Source organism: Lissotriton helveticus, chromosome 9 (assembly GCF_964261635.1).
Source record: "Lissotriton helveticus chromosome 9, aLisHel1.1, whole genome shotgun sequence".
NCBI lineage: Eukaryota > Metazoa > Chordata > Amphibia > Caudata > Salamandridae > Lissotriton > Lissotriton helveticus.
In genome coordinates this window covers 72,333,858-72,358,395 of record NC_136070.1, presented here as the reverse complement: position 1 = coordinate 72,358,395, position 24,538 = coordinate 72,333,858, and the positions used below count along the sequence as shown (strand labels likewise).

General features: G+C 47.4%; 1 protein-coding gene across 8 annotated transcripts in view; it reads right to left on the bottom strand.

Annotated features, from left to right (window-relative positions):
- Nucleotides 1-5,449: 5,449 nt before the first annotated feature.
- RBM25 (RNA binding motif protein 25) overlaps nt 5,450-24,538 on the bottom strand; it is a 333,704-nt gene continuing 314,615 nt past the window's right edge. For all 8 annotated transcript variants that reach the window (XM_078659495.1, XM_078659496.1, XM_078659492.1 and 5 more), the window contains 3 exons: nt 9,525-9,623; nt 9,181-9,228; nt 5,450-7,498 (listed from right to left, as the gene is read on the bottom strand). In XM_078659495.1, the coding sequence (XP_078515621.1) occupies nt 7,406-7,498; nt 9,181-9,228; nt 9,525-9,623 (240 nt within the window). In that variant the 3' untranslated portion in view covers nt 5,450-7,405. The remainder of the gene's footprint in view (nt 7,499-9,180; nt 9,229-9,524; nt 9,624-24,538) is intronic.

The following is a 24,538-nucleotide window of genomic DNA, read 5'->3' as shown; positions in this document are numbered from 1 at the left end:
CTCTAATGACGCCGCTCAATCTCCAAGCTTGGAGGTGGAGACTGGACAGGTTCGGGTGAAGGACCGTCCCCTGCTGCTGCAACAGAAGGTCCTCCTGAAGAGGCAGACGAATCGGGGGATCGACAGACATGCTGAGTAGCTCTGGATACTAATATCTTCGTGCCCAGTCCGGAGCCACAAGGATAACCTGGGCCTGGTCACGCCTGATCTTCTGCAGCACTCTGGGCAGAAGTGGTATAGGCGGAAAGGCGTACAATAGACCGCAACTCCCATCGCGACGAAAAGCGTCGCCGAGCGAGTGCAGCCTTGGAAATTCCAACGCGCAGAACTGATGACATTGCGCGTTCTCTTCTGCGGTGAATAGATCTAACCAAGGCTCGCCCCACTGCTGAAAGAGGCCTTGCGCCACATCCGAGTTCAGACGCCATTCGTGATCCATCATGCACCGACGGCTGAGTTCGTCCGCCCTGGCGTTCAGAGAATCTGCCAGGTGTTGAACCACAAGGGTCACGCCCTGATGTTCCAGCCACTGCCAGAGGCGCAGAGCCTCCTGGCAAAGGGTCCACGACCCCACCCTGCCCTGTTTGTTGCAGTACCACATGGAGGTGGAGTTGTCCGTGAACACCTGCACTACACTCCCCCGGACAGAGAGGAGGAATGCCTTCAGGGCAAGCCGGATCGCCTGCAGCTCCAAAAGGTTGATGTGGAGCTGGGACTCCGCCGGAGAGCAGAGGCCTCTGATCTCCGCCTCTCCCATGTGGCCCCCCAGCCCTGGAGGGACGCGTCCGTCACAACAACGCGCTCCGGGTGGGGTAGGGAGAGGGATCTGCCGCTGACTCAATCGCGGTCCGTGAGCCACCACTGCAACTGTCTTGCAGTGCCCTCCGAGATCAAGACATGGGCGGACAAGTTGCCCTGATGCTGGGCCCACTGAAACTTCAGGTCCCACTGCAGAGTCCGCATCCGCCACCGGGCGTGATGCACCAGAAGGATGCAGGAGGCCATCAGCCCCAGAAGCCGCAGAGTCAACCTGACCGAGACTCGGGATAAAGGCTGAAAGATCGGAATCAGAGCCTGAATATCCCGAACCCGCTGTTCGGGAGGATAAACCCGAAACTGCGCTGAGTCCAGAACCGCTCCGATGAAGAGGAGCTTTTGAGAGGGACACAGGTGTGACTTCGGCACATTGATGGAAAACCCCAGCAGGTGCAGGACGACGGCCGTAGTCTGGAGGTGGCCGACGACTGTCTGGGGCGAGCCCACCTTCAACAACCAGTCGTCGATGTAGGGGAAGACAAACACCTAGCCTGCTCAGATGAGCTGTGACCGCTGCCATCACTTTCGTGAACACCCGTGGGGCGCTGGTAAGGCCGAAGGGGAGCACGGTAAACTGAAAGTGCTCGTGGCCTACCGTGAACCGCAGGTAACGCCAGTGGGCCGGCAGGACGGGGATGTGAAAATAAGCGTCCTGCAAGTCCAACGCTACCATCCAGTCTCCAGGGTCTAGGGCAGCTAAAACCTGAGCCAACGTCAGCATCTTGAACTTCTCCTTCCGGAGGAAGCCGTTGACGTTCCGTAGGTCCAAAGATAGGGCATAGGCCCCCTTTGCCCTCTTGGGTACCAGAAAGTAGGGGGAGTAACAACCACACCCTACTTCTGGCCCAGGAAGGCGCTCGATGGCCCCCTTGGAAAAGAGGGCCGTAACCTCCTCTTGCAGAAGTTTCAAGTGATCCCCCGACACGCGGTGGTAATGGGGTGGCATGGCTGGAGGGGTCGCCTCGAAGGGGAGGGAGTAGCCCCTTCGGACGATTTGCAGCACCCACCTGTCCGATGTGACAGTGCGCCAGTGGAGGTGGTGATGGCGAACCCTGCCCCCCACTGGTGTCACATGGGCCTGAAAGCACAGACTAGGAGGGTTTTGAGGCAGATGCTGCAGGGGCAGGTGTGGACTGGCCTCACCGTTGTCCCTGACCGCCGCCACTGCGGTTTCCACGTCGGCCACCGCGCTGGATGGTAGTCTGCGGCACGTGGCTGGCAGAACGTGTGGGGGCGCCCCTTCCTTGGCCACAAAGGGGCGATAGGCAGCAGTTTGCTGGCGCGGGGCCCAAGGACTTCTCCGTAGCTCTGGAGTCCTTAAAGCGCTCAAGCGCATGGTCTGCCTTGTCGCCAAAGAGGCGACGGCCATTGAACGGCATGGCATGTCCATAAGTGTGTTTTGGACATCGGCCGAAAAATTGGCAGACCTCAACCAGGCTCATCCTAGATTGTCGGTAGTGTCCCGCCCACACCAAATGGAATACCGTGCCGCATCTCAGCCTTCCACAAGGGCCTGGCCGAGTTTAGCCCGTACCTCCCTCGGCATTCTGGCAGCACGACTGCGACCGTGTCCCACAGAGAGTGGGTGTAGCGGCCCCAGAGGCACGCGGTATTGACTGACCGCAATCCCAAACTCAGGGAGGAGAATATCTTCTTTCCGTAAGTCTCGTAACTCTTAGATTCCCGGTTGGGGGGAGCCGACGAGAATGCAGTCTTGGAATTGGAGGCCTGGATAACCAGGCTCTCAGGGGGGGGTGGGTAGACAGAATGCAAGGGTCACCCGGAGCCGGGCGGTGGCGTCTGGCCACGTTCCTATCCACAGACTGCCCTGTGGTGGGCCTGGACCAAGTGCCCAAAAGAACGTCTGACAAGGCCTCATTAAAACGGCAGCAGAGGCTCGGTCGAGCTTGACTGCGGTTTAAGGACCTCGGTGAGGTTAGTCCTCACGGCCGCGACTGGGAGCTCAGGGCCCAAGCCCTTGGCCGCCCTCATCAGCACCACGCTATAAGCAGCCTCCGTAGCCAAGCTAGGAGGGGAGACAAAACCAGTGTAGGGCGAAGTGTCCAGACCACTGGCCTCCCAAGCTCTCCTGTTTAGTCCGCATAAGACGGACGCTCAAGTGCCAGAGGGTCCTCAGACCGTTCCCAATCCTCTTCATCACCCACCGCCTGGTACTCAGGCTCAAAAGATGGGGTCGGGTCATAGAAATAAAATTCTCCCATCGGCGTCGAGAGCGGCGCCGCTCCGGCAACGGACCCGAATCGAAGGCAGGACCAGGGACGACGTTGTCCTGGGACGGCGCCGGGGGAGACACCCGTGGGGCCGATGCAGGTGAGGTTGTGAGGTCGACCCAGATCCGGAACCGGACCCAGAGGGGCCCTGCGGCGCCGGGGCACCAGACGGCACCGGGGCCGAAGCACCCGACGGCGCAGAAGCACCCGACGGCGCAGAAGCACCCGACGGCGCCGGGGCCGAAGCACCCGGTCCGCATGGGGACCCAGTCGGAGCCGCTTGGCCCGAAGGCGCAGAGGAAACCGACAGAGGAGCGAGCATCCTCATGGCCATGAGGAAGGCTGCAATCTCCTCCGGCATCGCCCCCTGCCCAGGGACCAGCGGGTGTGGAGCAGGCCGCGACACCTGCGTCTCCAGCGGAGCCGCGTGGGCGGAGTCGCCCGAAACTCCGGCGGTGTCGCGCGAGCGTCGGATGGGCGTCAGAAGAGCGATGATGCCTCTTCGACTTCTTGTGCCTCTTACCTGAGGACTTCGAGCCCGAAGACCGATTACTACTCCCGGAACTGTGGTGGCTCCGGCCCCGCGACCTCCTTGCGGACCGGGACCTCAAGCGGCGCTGGGCGGACTGCCGAAGCTAGAGTCGCTTATGGGACCGCTCCCGTCTAGCCTTCGACGTCAGGGCTCGGCAGTCAGAGCAGGACTTGTCGTCGTGGTCCAGGCCTAAACAGTGCAGGCACCGGCGATGGTGGTCGGTAACAGACATCAGTCGGCGCAGGGATTAAACCCGGGCATCCCTACCGTCGGAGTCGAATAGACTTCAAAAATGGATCAAAAAGGATCTCAAAAGGTTAGTCAAAAAGTGACTAGGGTACAACTTTTTCCAGATCTGCGCTAGCTGGCGCAGAAAAAAAGAACTGACGTCTGCACGTGGAGGCGGCGTCTAGGTACTCCGACGACGTCATCACGGCACCGGCGACGGACGCGGAGCCGTGGACGACGCTTACCGACGCGCATGGATACTGCTACGCAAAAAAAAAATTACGGATCCAGTCTGACGCATGGGGATATTCTAAGGTAAGGAATCTATCACTAACGTGTCTCTTTCAGATAACAAACATACTTGTTGTTGACTTCTCGTAGGTCAACTGCATGCTAGACCTCGATGGTGTCGTCGACAATGGTGTCATCCTCGATGGTATCTTTATCGCTGACAAAGGAGTTGACGTCTTTGAAGTGGAATGTCGTCGACGACGTGGTCTTCTTTGAAGATTTCTTTTTGGTCACAGGAGTGACTCTAGAGCTTAGACTCTAGTTTGTAAGCAGAAGAGGTGGCTGAAAGTGCTGTACTAAATAGATCATGCTCAGGAAACTGAAAAGCCTCCTCGGATGCATTGCCTTCCTGAACTTCGCCTGAAAAGAGGGCATCTCTTTTAGAAGGAGAAAAATTCTCTTTATTTGCAAGAAATAATCACAACTTCCTTTCTCTATCCTCAAGAGTCTAAGTTAAGAAAGACTTACTTACAGATCTTGCATTCCGCTGACTAATGCTTAGGATGAAGACAATAAATACACAGTGTGGGTCATTAGTGTAAATATTTTAGCTGCCACAAAATAAACTGGTTTTAAAAAGATCTCGGTCAGCCATGGTGAAAGTTACTCGTCACACCAAAAATATCTCCCTGGTCCAGAAATAACAATCTTCCCTAAAAACAACTGACAGTACAGCAGTGCTGTAGATCAGGCTGGTTCAAATCCAGCACAGACAAAAGGAAACAATTTAAGGTTCACTGAAAGATTAGAGCAGAGCTCTGACAAGAGACTCCACATGCCGTGCGGTAGAAATATGAGCTATGGTGGCCTCTTGAGGGAGTAGGATTGCTCAAGATTCCACCTAATTGGCTGTTTGTTTCTTCAAATGAGGTGACTGATGTGTTACTAAACATACTATATTATTTCAGAACTTTGCGCATTTTACATTACATACTGTTTATGTATTTAACACTGTATACTGCTATTTTAATGTACCCAGGATTCCCAGTCTGACGGGGAATGATTCAAGCATGTGAATATTTAAAAGACCCAATGTGGGAGAGCTACATTTTCCACAAATGTTTCTACCTCAAATTTAACTCCATCTTTGCTAAAAGGTTTAACATTACTGAGTCTGGAATTGTTAGTCAAATGCTGGCTACCAACAAGATCATTCTAGAAAATGTTACACCTCACACCATCCTCGAGCAAAACACACCAACTAACTTAATTGTATATAAAGCTTCCATGACGAGTACATCATTTCAGCAACCATCCCTCGGAATGCCTGAACAAAGTAACATACCATGAACTGAAGCCAGACCTTAGCAGTAATGTTATTAGCAGTCAGAAAGATGGTAGAGACTAAAAATTGGTTATGTGAATTTTATTCAAAGCAAAAGGTGGTAATCCCAACATGCGATTACGAAAGCATTTACAATAATGAGCAGGATAGGACTATTTTGAGATTGTGGGGGTTCTTTTTATTCATGCTTCAATACCCTATGCAAATGGCACTTTCAAGTAAACCACACACCTTTCAAAATATTATGAAATTATAGCAAAAATCAGCATGTATGCCTGTAAATTAGAGTCATGGCAAAGGAAGTTCACATTAACCTGCATCAGAACAAATAAAAGCACAAATGTTTCCAATTTGAGAAATATAATTTAGGTCAAAACCATTTTGCCTTGGAGATTGACAATTATTAACATGGCCCATTATGAGGTGAGAGGTGGCCTCATGTTTATGCAGACTTCATTTACAGAAAACATACAATGCTAAACGTCACTCAGGCAAGACTCTGAAAGAAATCGGAGCCTCAGATCAAGTATATACATTTTTAATATCTGAAATATTTACATGGCGGAATCCTGTCAAGATCCCTCTATTAAGAATACAGTTTTCATATGTCTTCTTAAAATGCAGGAAGTTTAGCAACAGAAGGCCGGTTTTGCTTTCTGATATGGCAAAACAATTACTGCCAACTGAATTCAGTATTCAGCATAACAATGTGAAACAAAAGTACCAAATCAGCTAACAGTATTTATTTAAAAATATTTTCATTTGAACATGCCTCTTTTGAAGACTTTTCATACACCAATTAGTCTTCTCAGGTGGATACACAGAGGTAAAAATGCAATCCACAACTGTCCCCATTTTAGTACGAACTTGTCAAAAGAAGCAAACCCTTTCCTGCTTCTAGTATCAGGAGAAAAAAAATCTAACCAGAGAATCCCTCATTCAAGGGTGAAGTAGGATTACTCCTTCAAGGGTGAAGTAGGATTACTCCTTCAAGGGTGAAGTAGGATTACTCCTTCAAGGGTGAAGTAGGATTACTCCTTCAAGGGTGAAGTAGGATTACTCCTAAAAAAAATGACCTTCATTTTGGAAACTGATGCATTAAACTATATACCCGATGTTGCTTGCCAAAAACTTACAAATCAAAGTGTGACTTAAAAGATTAGAAAGTGATGGTAAACCAATAAAATGTAGCAACGTCACCCAAATAAAACACTTTCTACCCTCATTGCAACCCCATCAATTTAATAAGAGAAATGTCTTAACTGAGACGTACTCCCCTTGGGGGGAGGATGAAAATGGGTCTGTCGATATAATAGAAAACTTAGCATAGACTAACAGCACAACTAATTCCCGTTAGAAGACTGTTCAGCAGTAAATTTCCAAGTATTTAAGGACGTTATTTTCACTTTTCAAGAAGGCTAATCGGAGGACGAAGGTTAAGGCAGCTTCTTTGACTTTAGCAAAGCATGTGAAAGAACCTTAAAAATGACTAACTTCCTTGGAAGGAGACACTTAAGAAGCAAAATGAGGACTGTGGCATATGCAATTTTGCATTACAATTTTGCAATTCCAATCCCTAAAACGTATGTTTCTCCTTTCAGATCACTCTTCTTTAAAACAAAAAAAGGCTGATGAATGTTTTAGGAAACAATCATGTTTTAGGAAACAATTACTGTGTTATATAAATGATAACTTCCAACCTTAAGTGCAAACATTTTGCAAAACACTAGGAGAGTCTTATGTACAAGGGAAAACTAGCAGAACAAATTTACGAGACTGTACAGATGTTGCAGCTTATAAAATATACCAGTACATTTATCTGGAGAGTTATAAACATACCCAAATGCAGGGTTTTAGCATTATCTACAACCTATTCTGGAAGGACAAACAGAACAGCGGACAAACATTTTCACATTCTCTACATGAAAATACAACTTCTCACAAGTGTCTGAGGACAATTCATAGAACGATGGAAGGAAAATAAACAGTTTTGAAATGCAGCCTTAAATTTCAAGGCAATTTTTACTTCACAAGCCCAATCTTCTTGGCTTCTGTTTCATATATTAACAATCGCCACATTTTCACTATAAAAACTTCGGCCTCTTCATCCAATACCTGCAAATCAAAGAATCCAATTAGTACTGTTCTGAAACCGCACATTTAAAAAAAAGAAACTACAACCGGACTTCAAGAATTCAAGCTTGCAACCATTTTAATACTCATGACCAGTTCATAATGTGGGTTGTGAAAGAAATCTGATAGACCAGGAAGGGTGTAACTACGCCTAAAGTCAGTCCTTCCATTGCAGGATTTGAGGTGGTTCACCTCAACTCACTGCCACTGCTGACGATGTTCAAATGCCAGAGTTTTAATGGACTCTTCAACTTTTGCTTTAGGTCAAGCAGTGAGATCCAACCACTTATATATGAAAGCTTGATGTTGGCACAAATAAGAATGCTAGGTGCCCTAGGGGAGGGCATGGATAAGGCACGCAAGTTAAGAGGTTTTTAGTTTCACAGTTCAAAATCTGTTTTCAACCTGCAGGCACACTTAGGAGTAACTCCAGCCAGTTCTGACACCTATAAATGATTTGGGTGACATCTTCACCCACTAGAAAACCAAGCAACTCTCCATGGAGATCCCTCATTTCAGCAAAAGCCACAGTCTACAAACTTGGCATAGCAAACGTACAATAAAAGTAAAGCACTCTTCCAAACAATATGTCAATCCACTGCGATTCAGACAGTAAAAAACAAGAGCAAAATCACAATCTCACAAAATAAACAAGATCAAACCCAAATTAATAGCAGACATGTACCATACTTACAATCCCAAAACCCCTGCCCCTGCATTTCAAACACTAAATGCGCAGCCTTCAGTCTACTCTTGCATACAGACCTAAAAATGATTCACAACTCTGAGAACATTCTGAATTCCATCACTGTAGACAACCTCACACCACTTCTCAATATTCATTAACATCAACCTTTACCAAGGAACTCTCAGATAACTGCGATGCAGGACACCTCTTCCCACCGTAGAAAAAAAACTCAAACTCTAAACTACCACCCAACCACCTACCTGCCATTTATCTGACAAAGCAGTCTACTTTAAACCTGAAAACACACGGCCCGAATAAACACATTCAAACAGTGCCCCAAATGTGACTTCTTACAAGCTGCAGCACACGAAGCACACATGTTCACATACTCTGGGATGCCTTTCCTCCAGGAAAAAGACTTCCGAAAAACAGCCTGAGCTTTCAAACACATGAATGAAAACAAAATTGTTCCAAGCTCATCACATTAAAAGCATTCAAGACTCTGCAGCACACCTCAAAGACCTGCAGCAGTTAAATCATATCACCCAATACTGAGAAAGAACCACATTCATCTTTCAAGATCCCAACATCTTCAAGACCAGCTCCCTCACATACAAGGAAATGCACCCTTGTAACCGACAAGCCTAGACACTAACAGACTAGAAACTAAACTGAAAATGTGTGACATAGTTAAAACAAATGGACTATAATGCAAAATGAGCTAGTGACTCAAGTTCAAACAATAGGGAACCAAGATGTAAGTTTTTCAGATATGAATTACTGACTTTAAAGGACACTGTACAAGTTTGAAACAATCTTAAACTGATGATATTCCCCATTTCACTTTGGGATGTTAATGCTGCACAACAAACACAAACGTTAAATTAGTGGGAACATACTGCGATTACAATGAAGATTTTCACTTAATACATCTGGAAAGGTTAGTAAAAAAAAAAAAAAGCAAAAAAATACTTACCATAGCAACATCATCCAATATACTCTGAGGTGTACTATGAGCCATTACCTGAAAGAGAAACAACTTCTTATGCACAAATAAAAAAAAAGACCATGGTATCAAATGTCATGTTACAGTAGTGAGTGAAAAGGGTAAACGGCAGAAGCATAAGATTAGGATTAGATCGTGGGCAATATGCCCTTGACAATGCATTGGCATGTCAATTTCTAGGCAGGAGAACCTCATTCAAACTCTGATGCCAGATTCCTCACACAAGCCCATAAATAAGAAGGGATACTAAAGATTAAGCTATCTATAACACAATTAAAAAAGCCCAACCAGTAATAATGTTGTAATCCACTTACCTTTGAACACACAAAATCAACTAGTGTAGCTTCTTCTTCACCAATGTATTCTATGATCTTTTTATTAATCCATGGCCTAATTCGTCGCTCCATAAGTGTCTTAAATAAAAGAAAAGGTGTGTTTAAAAATCAAACTCACAAATGCATCAATACAGTCAACAAAAAAGATCCAAAAGCAGTGACTATAAAAAAACACGCAATAAAGAAACAAAGCTGCTCTGAGTCAGTAAAACAAAAAAATAAAGGGTCAGTGGTTATTCAAGTACTACTAAAGTCCTTTCTCTCCATTCACAACCAGTTGGATTCCACTGTTCACACAGATCAGACTAGTTGTGTTCCTCTTCCCAGTCTGCCCACCATTCAAGCAGAATCATTTAGGGAACATTGGTGGGACAAAGGTACACTATACGACTTAGCTGATCTACCCTGTCCTCCGAGGCTCATCAACAGCAATGTTATTTTTTTAATGTTTGATAATATGCCAATTACGGCAAAACAAAAAGTGAAAAGAACACTATCAATATACACAGCATAATTATAAATTATTAACTTTTGTTATCATCCATATATAAAATAAGACTTAAAATGGTTTACATGTGCTAAATTTACACAACTTAACCTGGTGCCAATATACTCCTAACCATGCTATTAAGTTCATAGACTCTTCCAACAGACCGATTCATAAACACTAAAAAGTAAACTACTTGTAGATCTAAAGTGAACAGTTAAGCATTCACTGGCCTAGTGATTATTGGAGAAAACCTTTCATGCTTCCTATTGAACTACTAGTAATTTGCAAAGAGCCATTCAAATTCAAAAAATTTACCCAAGCGGTAACAGTCAGATATCATCACTATTCATTATACAAGGTAAAATTTCAGCAACTTTTCTAATGTTCATTTGTTTAAAAATAGACAGTAAAAAACAATTAATTGAAAAATGTACAAAAAAATGCAACTGTTTTATTCTAACAATACTCTTTACAGAAGGGGTATAATGCTATATTGTTAGACTTGGGCAGTGCCACAATATGAAAGAAAATACTTTGACCAAACGCAGCTACATCCACTGTCCAACACGATTGCATCTTTCCAACTAAGTCGCCTTCACACTTTTGAAAAAAATCTGTTTATTGAAAAAACTAGCCTGGCATTCTATTCACTGAATTTTTTTTCCACACATATTCCTAAAGGATATCCATCTTAACATCTGGGAGTCTTTACATGTCGCAAATCTAAATGATTTATGTAAGCAATCCTAGTTACATTTCTACGTGGTGCAGGGTATTGTATACAATCCTCTTCCTTCTCCTAGAGTTTCTTCAGATGCCTCTAACGTGTCCATGGACCCCACATTTTGTCACACTTCTTTGAGCATCACCTGCTCTGGAAGACCACCCTTTCTTTCGCACACAGTCAGTCTAGATCCTCCTTCCATTGTTTCACAGTCTGAGATAGGTGTGCCGCCTTTTCTATATTTCTTTTTGCTACTATATCTGCTAGCATAGGCCATAGTTTGGACTATTTAGGCCAATTATCTTCCAGTCACGCATAGAATGTGCCATTTAGGACGCATTGCTACATCTAACACTTCCGACTTTACCCCTTATTATTCCTATCCAGTACTTTTGAATTGAAGGGTAAACCCATATGATCTGGAATACGGTGCCTGCCACCCTAGAACCCCTTACACACTTGTCGGTGTTACTCCGTCCCATTCAGTGTAGTAGTGTCCTTGAAGAGTATGATCTTTGTAATATACGCAAATTTATTAGGCAAAACCTCGCTTTGATGGCCACCCCTCGAGAGCTCTATTATTTTTGTCCAGTTGTCGTTGAATACACCCAGTTCAACTGTCCAGGCTTCTCAGAAAGCCCCTAGCGAGACTGGGGAATTGTTCATTATCTTTCTGTATACGAGGGAAGTAGCTTCGTCTCTCATGGGGTGTATGAGCAGTCTGTCCTCTAGTGGTGCTCATCATCGTGAATGTGTCGCCTTTGAACATTTTTGGTATCTACAGCTTCAAACACGCCCTGAGTCCACCATTTGGTACCCCAGTTTTAGGTCCTCAAAATCTATTAGTTTGTCCCCTCAATACGTCTCCCAAGTATTCAAGCCTTTACACATGAATAGGATTCTTTTTTTACACTCCCATTCATTTCAATCTGATGGGGGCCAGTTGCTGAGTACAGCAAGCGGTCTGGAGAAGCTCACAAAGGCGGAAGATCTTTGAAGCTTCCCCTGCCCATCCTGGGGGAGGGGGCTTGGCACCTTGTCCCAGGATGTGCATTGTTGCAGGCCCAGGAGAACGGGGGCTCTCCACCCAGTGGTCCAGCAACATGTCTGCTGTGTGGCAGCCTAGGCAGCTTCTCAGACAAGACGTGGATTGTAGGTTAGGTTTTAGGGGGCATCTCTTGCCCTCTGTAGAGCATTTTACATTAAATCCCACACTGGCATCAGTGTGGGTTTAATATGCTGAGAAGTTTGATATCAAACTTGTCAGCCTTCAATGTAGCCATTATGGTGCTGTGGAGTTAGTAATGACAACCTCCCAGCACCATATACTCTTAATGACATCACTGCACTTAGTGCCCAGGAATGGCCCTGGGTACTGTAGGAGCACAGGGCTCATGCATCTGTGCCCACACCACTGGCATAGGGCACCGAGCTAGAGGGGTGGCTGAGGTATGCCAGGGCAGTGGGGTTGTGGGCATGGCACACAGGGATGTGTGCCATGTTAACTGTTTCGTTCTGCACCAGGACACTCAGCCTGCAAAGGCAGTGTGTGTGTGTGTGTCAGGGTACAGGGCCCCTAACGGTGGCACAATAAGTGCTACAGCCCTTAGGGGTCTTCTCGTCACAATGCCCTGAGTACCTAGGGTACCATTTACTAGGGGCTGGCGTGGCCAGGGATGCCAATTGGGTTTAGGCTTTAGTACAGTTTTTAGGGAAGGAACACAGGCCTTGAATACCTAATTGGCAGGGACCCAGGGCACACCAAGAAAAAGTGCATCAGGCAAAAAGAGGGGGTACTGCAACAGAAGGAATATGCTACTTACCAGTATGCATCTGTTCTTGGCATGTAGGGCTGCTGACATTCATATCTGTGCATAGATCAGCGCCTAGTGTTGGGTCTGGATGATTGCACATTGTTGTCCTGGAAGAGTCTTCGAAGTATCACGAGATAGGTGGCTCCTCCCTCGGACTACAGTGCGCATGGGCATCCTCTCCATCCTCAGATTGTTTTTCGCCATTGTGGCAGAGATGGAGTATAGTACAGTAAGAGATGTCCATGCAAAGAGTGAATGCTACAGCTGCGACAGGCACCGGGGAGGTGGGTGGGCGATATGAATGTCAGCAGCCCTACATGCCAAGAACAGATGCATACTGGTAAGTAGCATATTCCGTTTGAGGCATGTGGGCTGCTGAATTCATATCTGTGCATAGAATGTATAGCAGTATCTCCCTTAGCGGTGGTTGCCTGTGCCAGCTGCAGCAGTCTGAAAAAGAGTTTTGAGAACAGCCTGACCTACAGCAGCTTGCTGTTTGGAATGAACATCTACACAATAGTGTTTGGTAAATGTATGTATGGTTGACCATGTGGCTGCTCTACAAATTTCATGTAAAGGAATATTTCCTAGGAAAGCCATGGATGCCCCTAGTTTGCGTGTAGAGTGCGCCCTAGGGGGAACCGTTAAGGTGCGTTTTGCTTTTAAATAACATATCTGAATGCACTTAACGATCCATCTGGCTATGCCTGATTTTGAAATAGGGTTACCTTTGTGTTGCGGTGAGAAAGCAACAAACAACTTTTGTCTTTCGAAATGCCTTAGTTCTATCTATATAGTACAGCAGAGCTCTTGACATCTAGAGTATGCAAGGCCCTTTCAGCTACTGTCTGCGGATTTTGAAAGTGCACTGGCAGTTCTATTGTTCGATTTATATGAAAATGGGATACCACTTTTGGCATGAATTTAGGGTTTGTTCTGAGAACTACTCTATTTGCATGTACTTGAATGAATGGCTCGTGAATAGTTAGGGCTTGCAGCTCACTAACTCTCCTAAGTGAAGTAATGGCAATAAGGAAAGCCACCTTCCAAGTAAGAAATTGTATCTCGCATGAGTGTAGTGGCTCAAAAGATGGTCCCATAAGTCTGGTTAAAACGATGTTTAGATTCCAGACTGGTGAAGGTGGGTGTGTTGGAGGAATTACTCGTTTAAGTCCTTCCATAAATGCTTTAATTGCTGGCACTCTAAACAGGGAAAGGTGTTGCCTGTTTTGAAGATATGCTGCTAGCGCGGCTAAATGTTTCCTGATGGATGAGTAGGCTAAATTGCAACGTTGTAGGTGCCAGAGATAGCAAATGAGGTTCTGTGTAGAAGCATCTAATGGGTTTATGTCGTTACGGCAGTAGATGACGGAACGTTTCGACTTTGCTGCATAATATGCCCTGGTAGTGGGTTTTCTTGCCTCTTTGATAATATTCATGCAGTCCGGAGGCAAGTTCAGGTATCCAAACTCTAGGATTTCAGGAGCCAGATAGCCAGGTTCCTCTGTTGCGGATCTGGGTGTTGGATTTCTCCCTGGCTCGGAGTTAAAAGACTGGGTGTGAGTCGCAGTCTTTGATGAGGCACCACTGACAGTTCTAGGAACGTTGTGTACCATGGTTGCCTTGCCCATGTGGGAGCAACTAGGATTAGCGTCAGCGAGTGTTGGCGCATTTTGCGTGCCACTAGCGGTATTAATGGAGCTGGGGGAAAAGCGTACGCAAATTTGCCTGACCAGTTCATCCATATCGCATTGCCCTGCGACTGTGGATGTGGGAACCTGGCGGCAAAGTATTGGCATTTTGCATTTTCGCGTGTGGCAAACAGATCAATCTCCGGTTGTCCCCACTGCCGGAAGAATGGTTGGAGCACATTCGGGTGAATCTCCCATTCGCGCATCTGTTGACTGTACCTGCTGAGCAGGTCGGCTATTTGATTGTCCTTGCCTGGGAGGTGTTCCGCCATGAAAAACATGTTCCTTTGAATGGCCCATTTCCACAAACTTTGAGCTAGATGTGATAGCTGTGGTGAATGTGTTCCTCCCTGTTTTTGAATACAATACATAGCTGTCATGTTGTCCGTCCGGATCAACAAAGTCTTGTTGCATAAGTGTTTTTTGAAGGCTTTTAGTGCTAGAAAAACCGCCATCAACTCTAGTAGATTGATGTGCATCTTCTTTTGTTGTGTTGTCCATAGACCATGGACTGTGTAATGTAGGACATGGGCTCCCCAGCCTAGCAGGGATGCGCCCGCCGTCATCACTAATTGTGGGACAGGCTCTTGGAACAGTTGTCCTTTGCAAAGGTTTTATGGATTCCACCAATGCAGAGAGTTGTATGCCCGACTGGTCACCAACACTAGGTCTTTTAATTGTCCCCGAGCCTGGTTCCACTGCCGTGCTAGGCACTCCTGTAGCGGACGTATGTGTAGTCTGGCATGAGGGACTATGAATATGCATGAGGTCATCATGCCTATTAGTTGCATAAACACTCGAGCTGGCAATGAGTGTTGTGGTTTGAACCTTTGGATTAACGTTTGCATTCCGTTGATCAGTGCTGCCTTTGGATATGCCTTTGCTGCTAGTGTATTTACTGTCACTCCCAGGTACTGTTGGACATGGGAGGGTTGCAGGTGTGACTTTGGGTAGTTCAGCAAGAAGCCTAGACTGTGCAGGAGATGTATGGTCTTTGACGTGTGGCTGGCACATTGCTGGGCCGATGGCGCTTGTATTAGCCAATCGTCCAGATATGGGTACACATGAATGTGTTGTCTCCTGAGATGCGCCGCCACTGTCGCTAGGCATTTGGTGAACACCCGTGGAGCTGTTACACCGAATGGTAGGACTTTGAACTGGTAGTGTTGTCCTTGAATAGTAAACCTGAGATACTTTCTGTGAGCAGGGTGTATTGGTATATGAAAGTATGCGTCCGAGGTCCAGAGTTGCTAGGAAGTCTCCCTGCCGCAGCAGTGGTAATACTAGTTGCAGAGTGAGCATGTGAAAATGCTCTGATAAAATGTACTGGTTGAGGGGCCTGAGGTCCAATATTGGTCTGAGAGAACCGTCCTTTTTGGGAATAAGGAAGTATAGGGAGTATACTCATGTTCCTTGATGTTTGACTGGTACTGGTTCTATGGCCCCTTTTTGCACAATACTGATGACCTCTTGCTGCAATAACGTGATATGTTCCTTTGACATTGGACGGTGTACTGGTGGTATGTTGGGTGGTGTTGATGTGAGTTCTTGGCAATAGCCATGTTGGATAATTTGCCTGACCCACTTGTCTGTAGTGATGTTTAGCCAGAGTGGTAGGAACTGTTGCAGTCTTCCCCCGACCGGTGTTGTATGGTCTGGGGGTAGTTCCAAGAAGTCACTGTTTGGTGTTAGTGGAGGATCTATTGGTATTTCCTCCACGACCTCTGCCCTTGTTACTATTTCCTCGGTATCCACCACGATTTGTGTTTTTACTGTGTGTGGATTGCGTATTAGTTTTGTATGTGGAGGATTGCTGCGATGTGTTACCTCGCGCTCCTCCTCGGTAGTTGGAGCGACGAAAGGAGCCTCTGTATTGTTGGGACTGAAGAGCCCCCATTGACTTTGCAGTCTCTGTGTCCTTTTTCATTTTGTCCAGAATTGAGTCAACTGCTGGACCAAACAAAAAATCTGGATTGATTGGCTGGTTAAGAATTGTGGCCTGGACCTCACTTTTAAATCCAGAAATGCGAAGCCATGCGTGTCTCCTAAGCAGTACGCTTGTGTTGATAGATCTGGCAGCTGTATCTGCCGCGTCTAGAGCACACTTAATGGAGGCATTGGTGATGAGCTTTCCCTCCTGTATAAGTTAATCTGCCTGCTCTTTGAAAGGCTCAGGTAAGTGTTGGAGAAGTCCTTCTAAACTGTCATAGTGCGCTCTGTCATATCTAGCCAGCAAGGCTTGAGTATTGGCTATTCTCCATGAGTTTGCTGCTTGAGCAGCCACTCTTGCCTGATGCTTCTAAAATCTTGGACTCCTTATCAGGAGGAGAAGCCTCTCCAGTAGTTTGGGAATTAGCACGCTTTCGGGCGTTGGATACCACCAATGAGTCTAAAGGCAGTTGTTCCCTGATGTAAGTAGGGTCTACTGGTGCAGCCCTATACTTCTTCTCAATTCTAGGGTTGATGACACGTGCCCTAGCAGTGTCTTTGAATATGTCATTTGCGTGCTTGAGGACCCCTTTTAACATTGGAAGTGTTTTGACACTTTTCTGATGTTGCAAGCGTTTCAAACAGAAAATCTTCCTCTATAGCATCTGAATGCATATCTACATTATGGTAGAGTGCTGCGCTGTCTATTAAGGAGTTGAAAGCCAGTGTGTCTTCTGTAGGTGATGGCTTTGCTGGGTATACATTTGTGTCTATAATGGGTTGAGCCCCATGAGTGTCTGGGTCATCCCCCCCATGGCTGAGAGTTGGGGTCTACATATGGGTTTTGTGGATATTCAAAATCCACATCTGTGTCCTGATCTACGTCTGGGTTGTAGTCAGAGCGTGCAGGCGAGTATGGTGCATATGGAGTAGCAAGCATAGCTGGAGAGATAGGTTGGAAAAGAATAGGAGAGGTTGCACAGTCTCTTTTCGAGTGGTATTTTAGAAAAGTCTTCAGCAGGCACTGGTCTTTTCTTCCTTGTATAAACAGTCACTTTCCCAGTATTTGGGTCAATATATAGTTTGGACTGATCTTCTGTAGAGGGGTCTGGATGGATTATCTCCTCTTCCACAGTCTTTTGCCTTGGCGCCGTTGTTTTAGGTTTGACCTTTTTCGGTTCGATGTCTTTAGTCGGGTTGACCGTTTTTGGTGCCTGGATCTGTTTTTGAGGCTTCAGTGTCTGTCCGACAGGTTGTCGGTGCGACGTCTTTTACAGGCTGCACCACTGTTTTCGGACAGATTGGTTTTGTCAGTTCGATAACCTTTGTTGGGTGTCCTGGCTTGTTCTGCTGTAGAGCTGTCCTCGGAGCCTGCGGCTTTGGCTCGATGCCCTTCTTCGGATCGATGGGCTTCGGTTCGACCGCTTTCAGTTGGTCTACTTTCGGTTTCGCTTTTGATGCGACGACCGCCTTGGGCGTAGCCCTTTTCCCTTCGAAGACAGCCTTTTGTCCCTTTTCGGCACTCAAACTTGATTTGTTCGATTCAACGGCCCTTGGTTTCAAAGGTTTATATGGAGCGCTGGCCTTCGGCTCGGCGCCCTTTGTGTTTATCACCTTCGGTTCAACGACGTTCGGTCTGAAGACTGTCGTGTCGATGACTTTCGGTTTCGATTGAACCGGCCTTGGATTACGTGTCTCAGAAGGCTCTTTTTGTATATTCTTAGCCGGGCGGTATGCGCGGCTATAGAACCAGTATTTAGATCTTGGTTAAGGCCTGTTGGCGATGCCTTGACCTGAGTCTCTGATATTGGTGTAGTGTCTGTGTGGGGCGGTGTACTCCCGGTTCACCCCCCATTGTCATCGGAGTCGTCTTCGACAGCTACGATGTCTTGGTCGTATTCCTCGACCTCGACGATTTGTTCTTCCTCGTCGATATAATATTCAGAGTCGTGCTCGGAGTATTGATCTTCCTCTTGATCCGAGTCTTCGGCGTCAACTAGTTCTTCCTCATCGTCGAAGATATTCTCGGGCTCCGGTGCCGACCTCTGCATTTCTTGCCTTGCCGCTTGCCGAATCCGGATCGTCTTTTTGGACCGGAACTGGGCACAAGCTAGGCAATTATCTTCATTATGATCTGGTGATAAACATTTGTTGCACACAGGATGATTACCTGTATGCGGGAACTTTGAGTTGCACTGCGGGCAATATTTGAATGGACTTCGTTCCATCGACCGTCGGTCCACGTGGCGTCGAGACGGCCTAACGGCCCGATTCGACGACCAGAGTGCAAGTAAATTGTGAAGAAAGTTTTCGGTACCGATCGAGAACAATACCGACGAATCCGAAGGCCTTTTTGAAAAGTTTATATCAATTCCGAACTTGGAGTGCTGGAAAGTGCATCCGAACCCAATGGCGGAAAAAAACATTCTGAGGATGGAGAGGATGCCCATGCCCACTGTAGTCCCAGGGAGGAGCCACCTATCTCGTGATACTTCGAAGTCTCTTCCAGGACAACAATGTGCAAACTTCCGGACCCAACACTAGGCGGCGATCTATGCACAGATATGAATTCAGCAGCCCACATGCCTCGAACACTCACTTTCTCACAGGCCAGATGTGTTACAATTGTGGAAACAATGGTACAGTGTAGGGAAAGAACAGACCCTGATTGGCAGGGACCCAGAACACACTTAAAACTGCATCAGAAATCTGGCAAAGGGGTGGGGTTTACTGCAACATAAGGAAAATGCTACTTACACAGTATGCATCTGATCTTGGCATATAGAGCTGTAGAGCCATATGCTTTAGCATAGATAGCCATCTGGTGTTGGGTCCGGTTGTTTGCACTTTGTTTTTGTTCAAAGAGGTCTTTGCAGTCACGAGGTAGGCGAGTCTTCCTTTCGGTGATAGTGCGCATGGGCATCGACTCCATCACCAGATTATTTTGCCGTACGGGTGATGGAGTTAGTAAGAGTAGAACAACATGTCCATGTATAATGTATCTAAGTAAGATACTACTGCAACAGATAAAGATGCCCAGGGAGGCATATGGCTCTACAACTCTGTATGCCAATAACAGATGCATACTGGGTAAGTAGCATTTTCTATTCGAGGCATATGAGCTGTAGATCATATGCTTTAGCATAGACTATACAGCAGTTATCTCCCAAGCGGTGGCTAACTTGTATCTGCTGAAGTGGTTTAAAATAGTGTTCTTAAAACAGCCTGGCCCACACTAGCTTGTTGTCTTGCTAACACATCTACACAATAGTGCTTTGTGAATGTGTGTGGAGTAGATCATGTTGCAGATGTCATTTAAGGGTATGTTCCCTAAGAATGCCATGGAAGCCCCTAGTTTGCATGTAGAATGCACCCTAGGGGGAATTGTTAATGTGCGTTTAGCTTTAATGTAGCAAATTTGTATGCAACTGTCCAACGTGCAATACCTGCTTTTGATATGGGATCGCCTTTACGAGGTGGTGAAAAAGCAACAAAGAGTTTTTTCGTTTTCTTAAAAGACTTGGTTCTTTCAATGTAATATAGTAATGCTCTTTTTACATATCATGTGTGAAGAGCACGTTCTGCTACGAGTCTAGTTGAGGGTAAAAAAACTGGTAACTCAGACTGATTGAGATGAAAGGCAGGAACTACTTTGGGCAAACATTTGGGATTTGTCTCACAAACCACTTTGTTTTGGTGAATTTGTAAAAATGGTTCTTGAATGGTTAGTGCCCGGAGCTCACCAACTCTTTTAAGAGATGTGATGGCTATAAGGAAGGCTACCTTCCAAGTGAGAAATTGTAGTTCACATTTGTGCAGAGGTCAAGTCAAGTCAAGTCAAATAATTTATATAGCGCGCTACATACCCAGAGGGTCTCAAGGCGCTTGAGGAAGGGTGGGGAATTACTTGTCGAATATCCAAGTTTTAAGTTGCTTTCTGAATGCTAGGTGGTTCTGAGTGAGGCGAAGGTGAATGGGGAGTTTCAGGTCTTAGCTGCCAGGTAGGAGAAGGATCTTCCTCCCATGGTGGTTTTGTTGATGCGGGGTACGGCAGCAAGGGGCTTGGTTGGAGGAGCGTAGCTGGCGGGAGGGGGTGTAGAAGGAAAGTCGTGTGTTGAGGCATTCGGGTCCGAGTTCGTAAAGTGCTTTGTGTGCGTGGGTTAAGAGGCGGAATGTTATTCTCTTATTGACGGGGAGCCAGTGGAGGTTTTTCAGGTGACTAGAAATGTGGTCTTTACGCGGGATGTCTAGTATGAGTCTGGCTGAATCGTTCTGGATGCGTTGGAGTTTTTTCTGAAGTTTTGCAGTGGTACCGGCGTATAGGGTGTTACCGCAGTCCAGGCGGCTCGTGACCAGTGCGTGGGTGACCGTTTTTCTAGTTTCCGTGGGGATCCAGCGAAATGTTTTTTTGAGCATGCGAAGAATGTTGAAGCACGATGATGAAACGGCTTTGACTTGTCTGTTCATCGAGAGTGTGGAGTCCAGGATGATGCCCAGGTTCCGTGCGTGGTCCGTCGGGATGGGTGCTTTTCCAAGGGCCTCTGGCCGCCAAGAGTCATCCCAGGCGGAAGGGGAGGTGCCTAAGATAAGGACTTCCGTTTTGTCGGAGTTCAGTTTCAGACGGCTGTGTTTCATCCATTCGGCTACTTCTTTCATTCCTTCATGTAGGTTGGTTTTGGCGGTGTTCGGGTCTTTGGTGAGTGAGAGGATCAGTTGAGTGTCATCCGCGTAGGAGATGATGTTGAGGTTGTGTTGGCGTGCGATGGTCGCGAGGGGGCTCATGTATACGTTGAAGAGAGTGGGGCTGAGTGAAGATCCTTGTGGCACGCCGCAAATTACTTCAGTGGCTTCTGACTTGAATGGTGGAAGGCGGACTCTCGGAGTTCTTCCGGTAAGGAACAAGGTGATCCAATCCAGTGCTTTTCCTTGGATTCCGATGTTTCTGAGGCGTTGTAGGAGGGTGTTATGACAGACTGTGTCGAAGGCTGCGGAGAGGTCGAGTAGGATGAGGGCGACTGTGTCTCCATTGTCCAGTAGGGTTCGAATGTCTGTTGCTGCGATGAGTGCGGTCTCAGTGCTGTGTTTTGCTCGGAAGCCGGACTGTGAGGAGTCGAGGGATTTGTTGGTTTCGAGGAAGGCGGCGAGCTGGCTGTTGACGGCTTTCTCGATGACTTTGGCCGGGAATGGTAGGAGCGAGATGGGGCGGTAGTTTTTGAGTTCGGTGGGGTCAGCTGTGGGTTTTTTCAGAAGGGCGCTGAGTTCGGCGTGTTTCCAGCTTTCCGGGAAGGTGGCGGAGTTGAGGGAGCAGTTGATGATGTCTCGGAGGTGTGGTGCTATGATGGAGTCAGCTTTGTTGAAGATATGGTGAGGGCATGGGTCTGTGGGGGATCCTGAGTGGATGGAGTTCATCAGGCGGATGGTGTCCTCAGTGGAGATTGGGTTCCAATCAGTAAGGAAGTTCAAGGGGGGTGAGGGTACGGCAGAAGCTTGGGTGGGTTGGTCTCCGTGTTGGATGTCGAAGCTGTTGTGGATGTCTGCGATTTTGTTGTGGAAGAACGAGGCAAGGGAGTCGCAGAGGGTTTGAGAGGGAGTGATGTAGTTGGAGTTGGCTGAGGGGTTGGTAAATTCTTTGACGATGTTGAATAATTCCTTGCTGTTGTGGGCGTTGTTGTCTAGACGGTCTTTAAGTGCAGCTTTCTTGGCAGTCCCGATCAGTTGGTGGTGTGTGTGGGTGGCGTTTTTGAGGGCGTCCTTGGTGCTGGTGTTTGGGTCTTTTTTCCAGGCCTTCACAAGGGAGCGACAGAGTTTCTTGGATGTCTTAAGATCATCGTTGAACCAGGGAGCGTTTTTGCTGCCTAGTTTGATTTGACATTTTTTCAAAGGTGCTAGGTTGTCGACGCTATTGGTTAGCCATTGAGTGAGGTTAGTGGCTGCTTGGTTGGCGTTCGAAGGGTGGGCCGGGGGGTTTTGAAGAAGCGATGAGGAGATCTGGTCGAAGGTGATATTGTTCCAGTTTCTTCGCAAAGTGGGTTGAGGAAGGTTGTGGGTTGTGGTCTTTTTGTAGACAAAAAGTGAACACAGCTGTGGTCCGTCCAATGGAGAACTGTGGTGTGACTGAAGGAGATATGTTTGCTGGAGGTGAAGATGGGGTCGAGTGTGTGGCCTGCGTAGTGAGTGGGGGTGTTAACAAGTTGTTTGAGTCCGAGGTTGGCCAGATTGTCCAGAAGGGTGGTGGCGTTGCTGTCGTTGCTCTTTTCCAGGTGAAATTTGAGGTCTCCCAGTAGTATGTAGTCCTCGGAAGGGAGTGCGTGTGGGGTGATAAAGTCAGTGATGTCTTCACTGAATTGTGCACGGGGTCCTGGTGGCCTGTAGAGGAGGGTGCCTCGGAGTGTGGTCTTGGGGTCGGTGTGGATCTGGAACGAATAGTTTTCTTACCTGTCAGTGTAGTTTTGCAGCTTGAAGATCTTTCTGGATTCACTATGCTGTGCATTATTCCGCGGTCTTGTGGTTGGGTCCGGATTCGTAGTCTTTTCTTTGTTTTTTTTTTTTCTTAGCCCAGGTGGGCGTCAGCGTCACACCCCCTTGGGTGTATTTCCGGTGACGCCGGCATGCTTCCTGCGGAAGCTCCCACTCTTGGGCGCCATCTTCGGGTTCTTTTTTTCCGTGTTTCTTTCGTTTCCGAAGTAATGGCAATGTTCTATTTAGTTGGTATTTTACCGCTTTGTACTTTAAAAGTCCTTTCTTGGGGGAGGAGCTACGCTACGAATCAAGATGGCCGCATAAGCTCCCGGCTCCGTCGACCTCCGCCAGCAGCTCGATTATCCTGTCTTTCATCCTGTCTGCACACCTGATTTTCTTGTCTATGAAGGTCTACTGCTTCCAGAGGTGCAATCCCGAGATTTCTATCTTATCGGCTGACGAAGATACGCCGTGTTTCTATTCTCGGCCTAACATCGTGTTGAAGCCGGGGCCTCGATTTCTAGACTACCCGAGTCGGAGTTGAACAACATCGGCCGTGAGACCTGGACTGAGCCCGGTCTCCCGAAGAGTGTCTGAATTGTTGATTTTTCTGACGATCCTTTGAACGATCCACACCCGGGACACGCCAGCGTGCCACGCCGGCTGCTGTGGTGGAGGCCCGGCGCCCGGAGCCCTTTCTGCCCCGTGGGGGTCGACGGGCTGGGTCCTCCCTGACGGCGAAGGTGTGTTCTATAAGACGAGGAGCGCCCATTATTTGTGATCAGATTTACGTGGCCTGTGACTCCGGAGCAGCCGGCCTCCGGGGTCCGAACCCGGCTCTGTCGCATACTGAGAGGAGATGGAGCGGACGGAGGGCACTCCATCACTACGGGCCGTTGTGGCCGCCATTGGGGCGCTCCATTCGCACACAGTCGCTGTGTTCCGGACACTGATGGTGAAAGTGGACGGTATCCTGGCACCTGAGGACGACACCTCGTTTGGTCTCCAGCTGGAGATGGTACCAGCGATGCATGGCATCTCCGAGGTCGGGGTCCCTGTGCATCGCCCGGACTTTATGATTCTCGACGGTCCCCTATTGCCGGCTAGCCAGCCCGTGCTTCTCACTAGTGTCTTTTGCCTGACCCTGCTGCCACCCATCACTTCTATGGACAAACTTCCATGTGGCCACGAGTTACTTGCTGGTGGTTTCGGATGCTCGCTGTTCTTGGACATCTTTCCTAGTTCGAGCCATGTACTTTTATCCTGTTTTCGATCCTCTTATGTTGCAAAGAACTGTTATGGACGCTCTGCCTTTTCCATCACAATGGCGGCTCGAGTGGCAAGGACTCTTAGGACGGACCGTACTGGCCAGGGCTGAACTTTATCGCTGGGTTCCGATATAATAGCTTTTCTTAATGCCGGGGTTGTGCCTATATTGTGATGGGAATTGGGTGGCTGTTATTTATCCTACCGTGACTGGTTTGTATAATTGCTGAATATTGGTTTTATTGTGTCTCCGGGTGGTTGCTGTTGGCGGTGGGCATGGGAGTCCGGGAGTGTGTCTGCTTTCTCCTCCTCCGCTTTCTCTTTTCTTTCCCTCTCCTTTGGGGCAGTTCCTGGGCGACAGGCACGCTGTTAGTGGGGTAGGCCGTAGCCATTACAGTGGTGTAGGGTGGTGGGTGTGGGGGGGGTTTGTTATTTTAGTTTGTTTTGTTCTATGGTCCCTTTCTTCTTTTTCCGTCTGTTTCTGGGAGGGTTCTTTACCTCTTTAGTAGGGTTGGCTGTCTTTCTTTTCCTTTTTCCTTTCTTATAAGGCTTCTACACTCAACTATGCCTTTAAGTTACTGGGGGGCGAGTTTTCAGAATGGTGCTCTGCTTTATGGTTT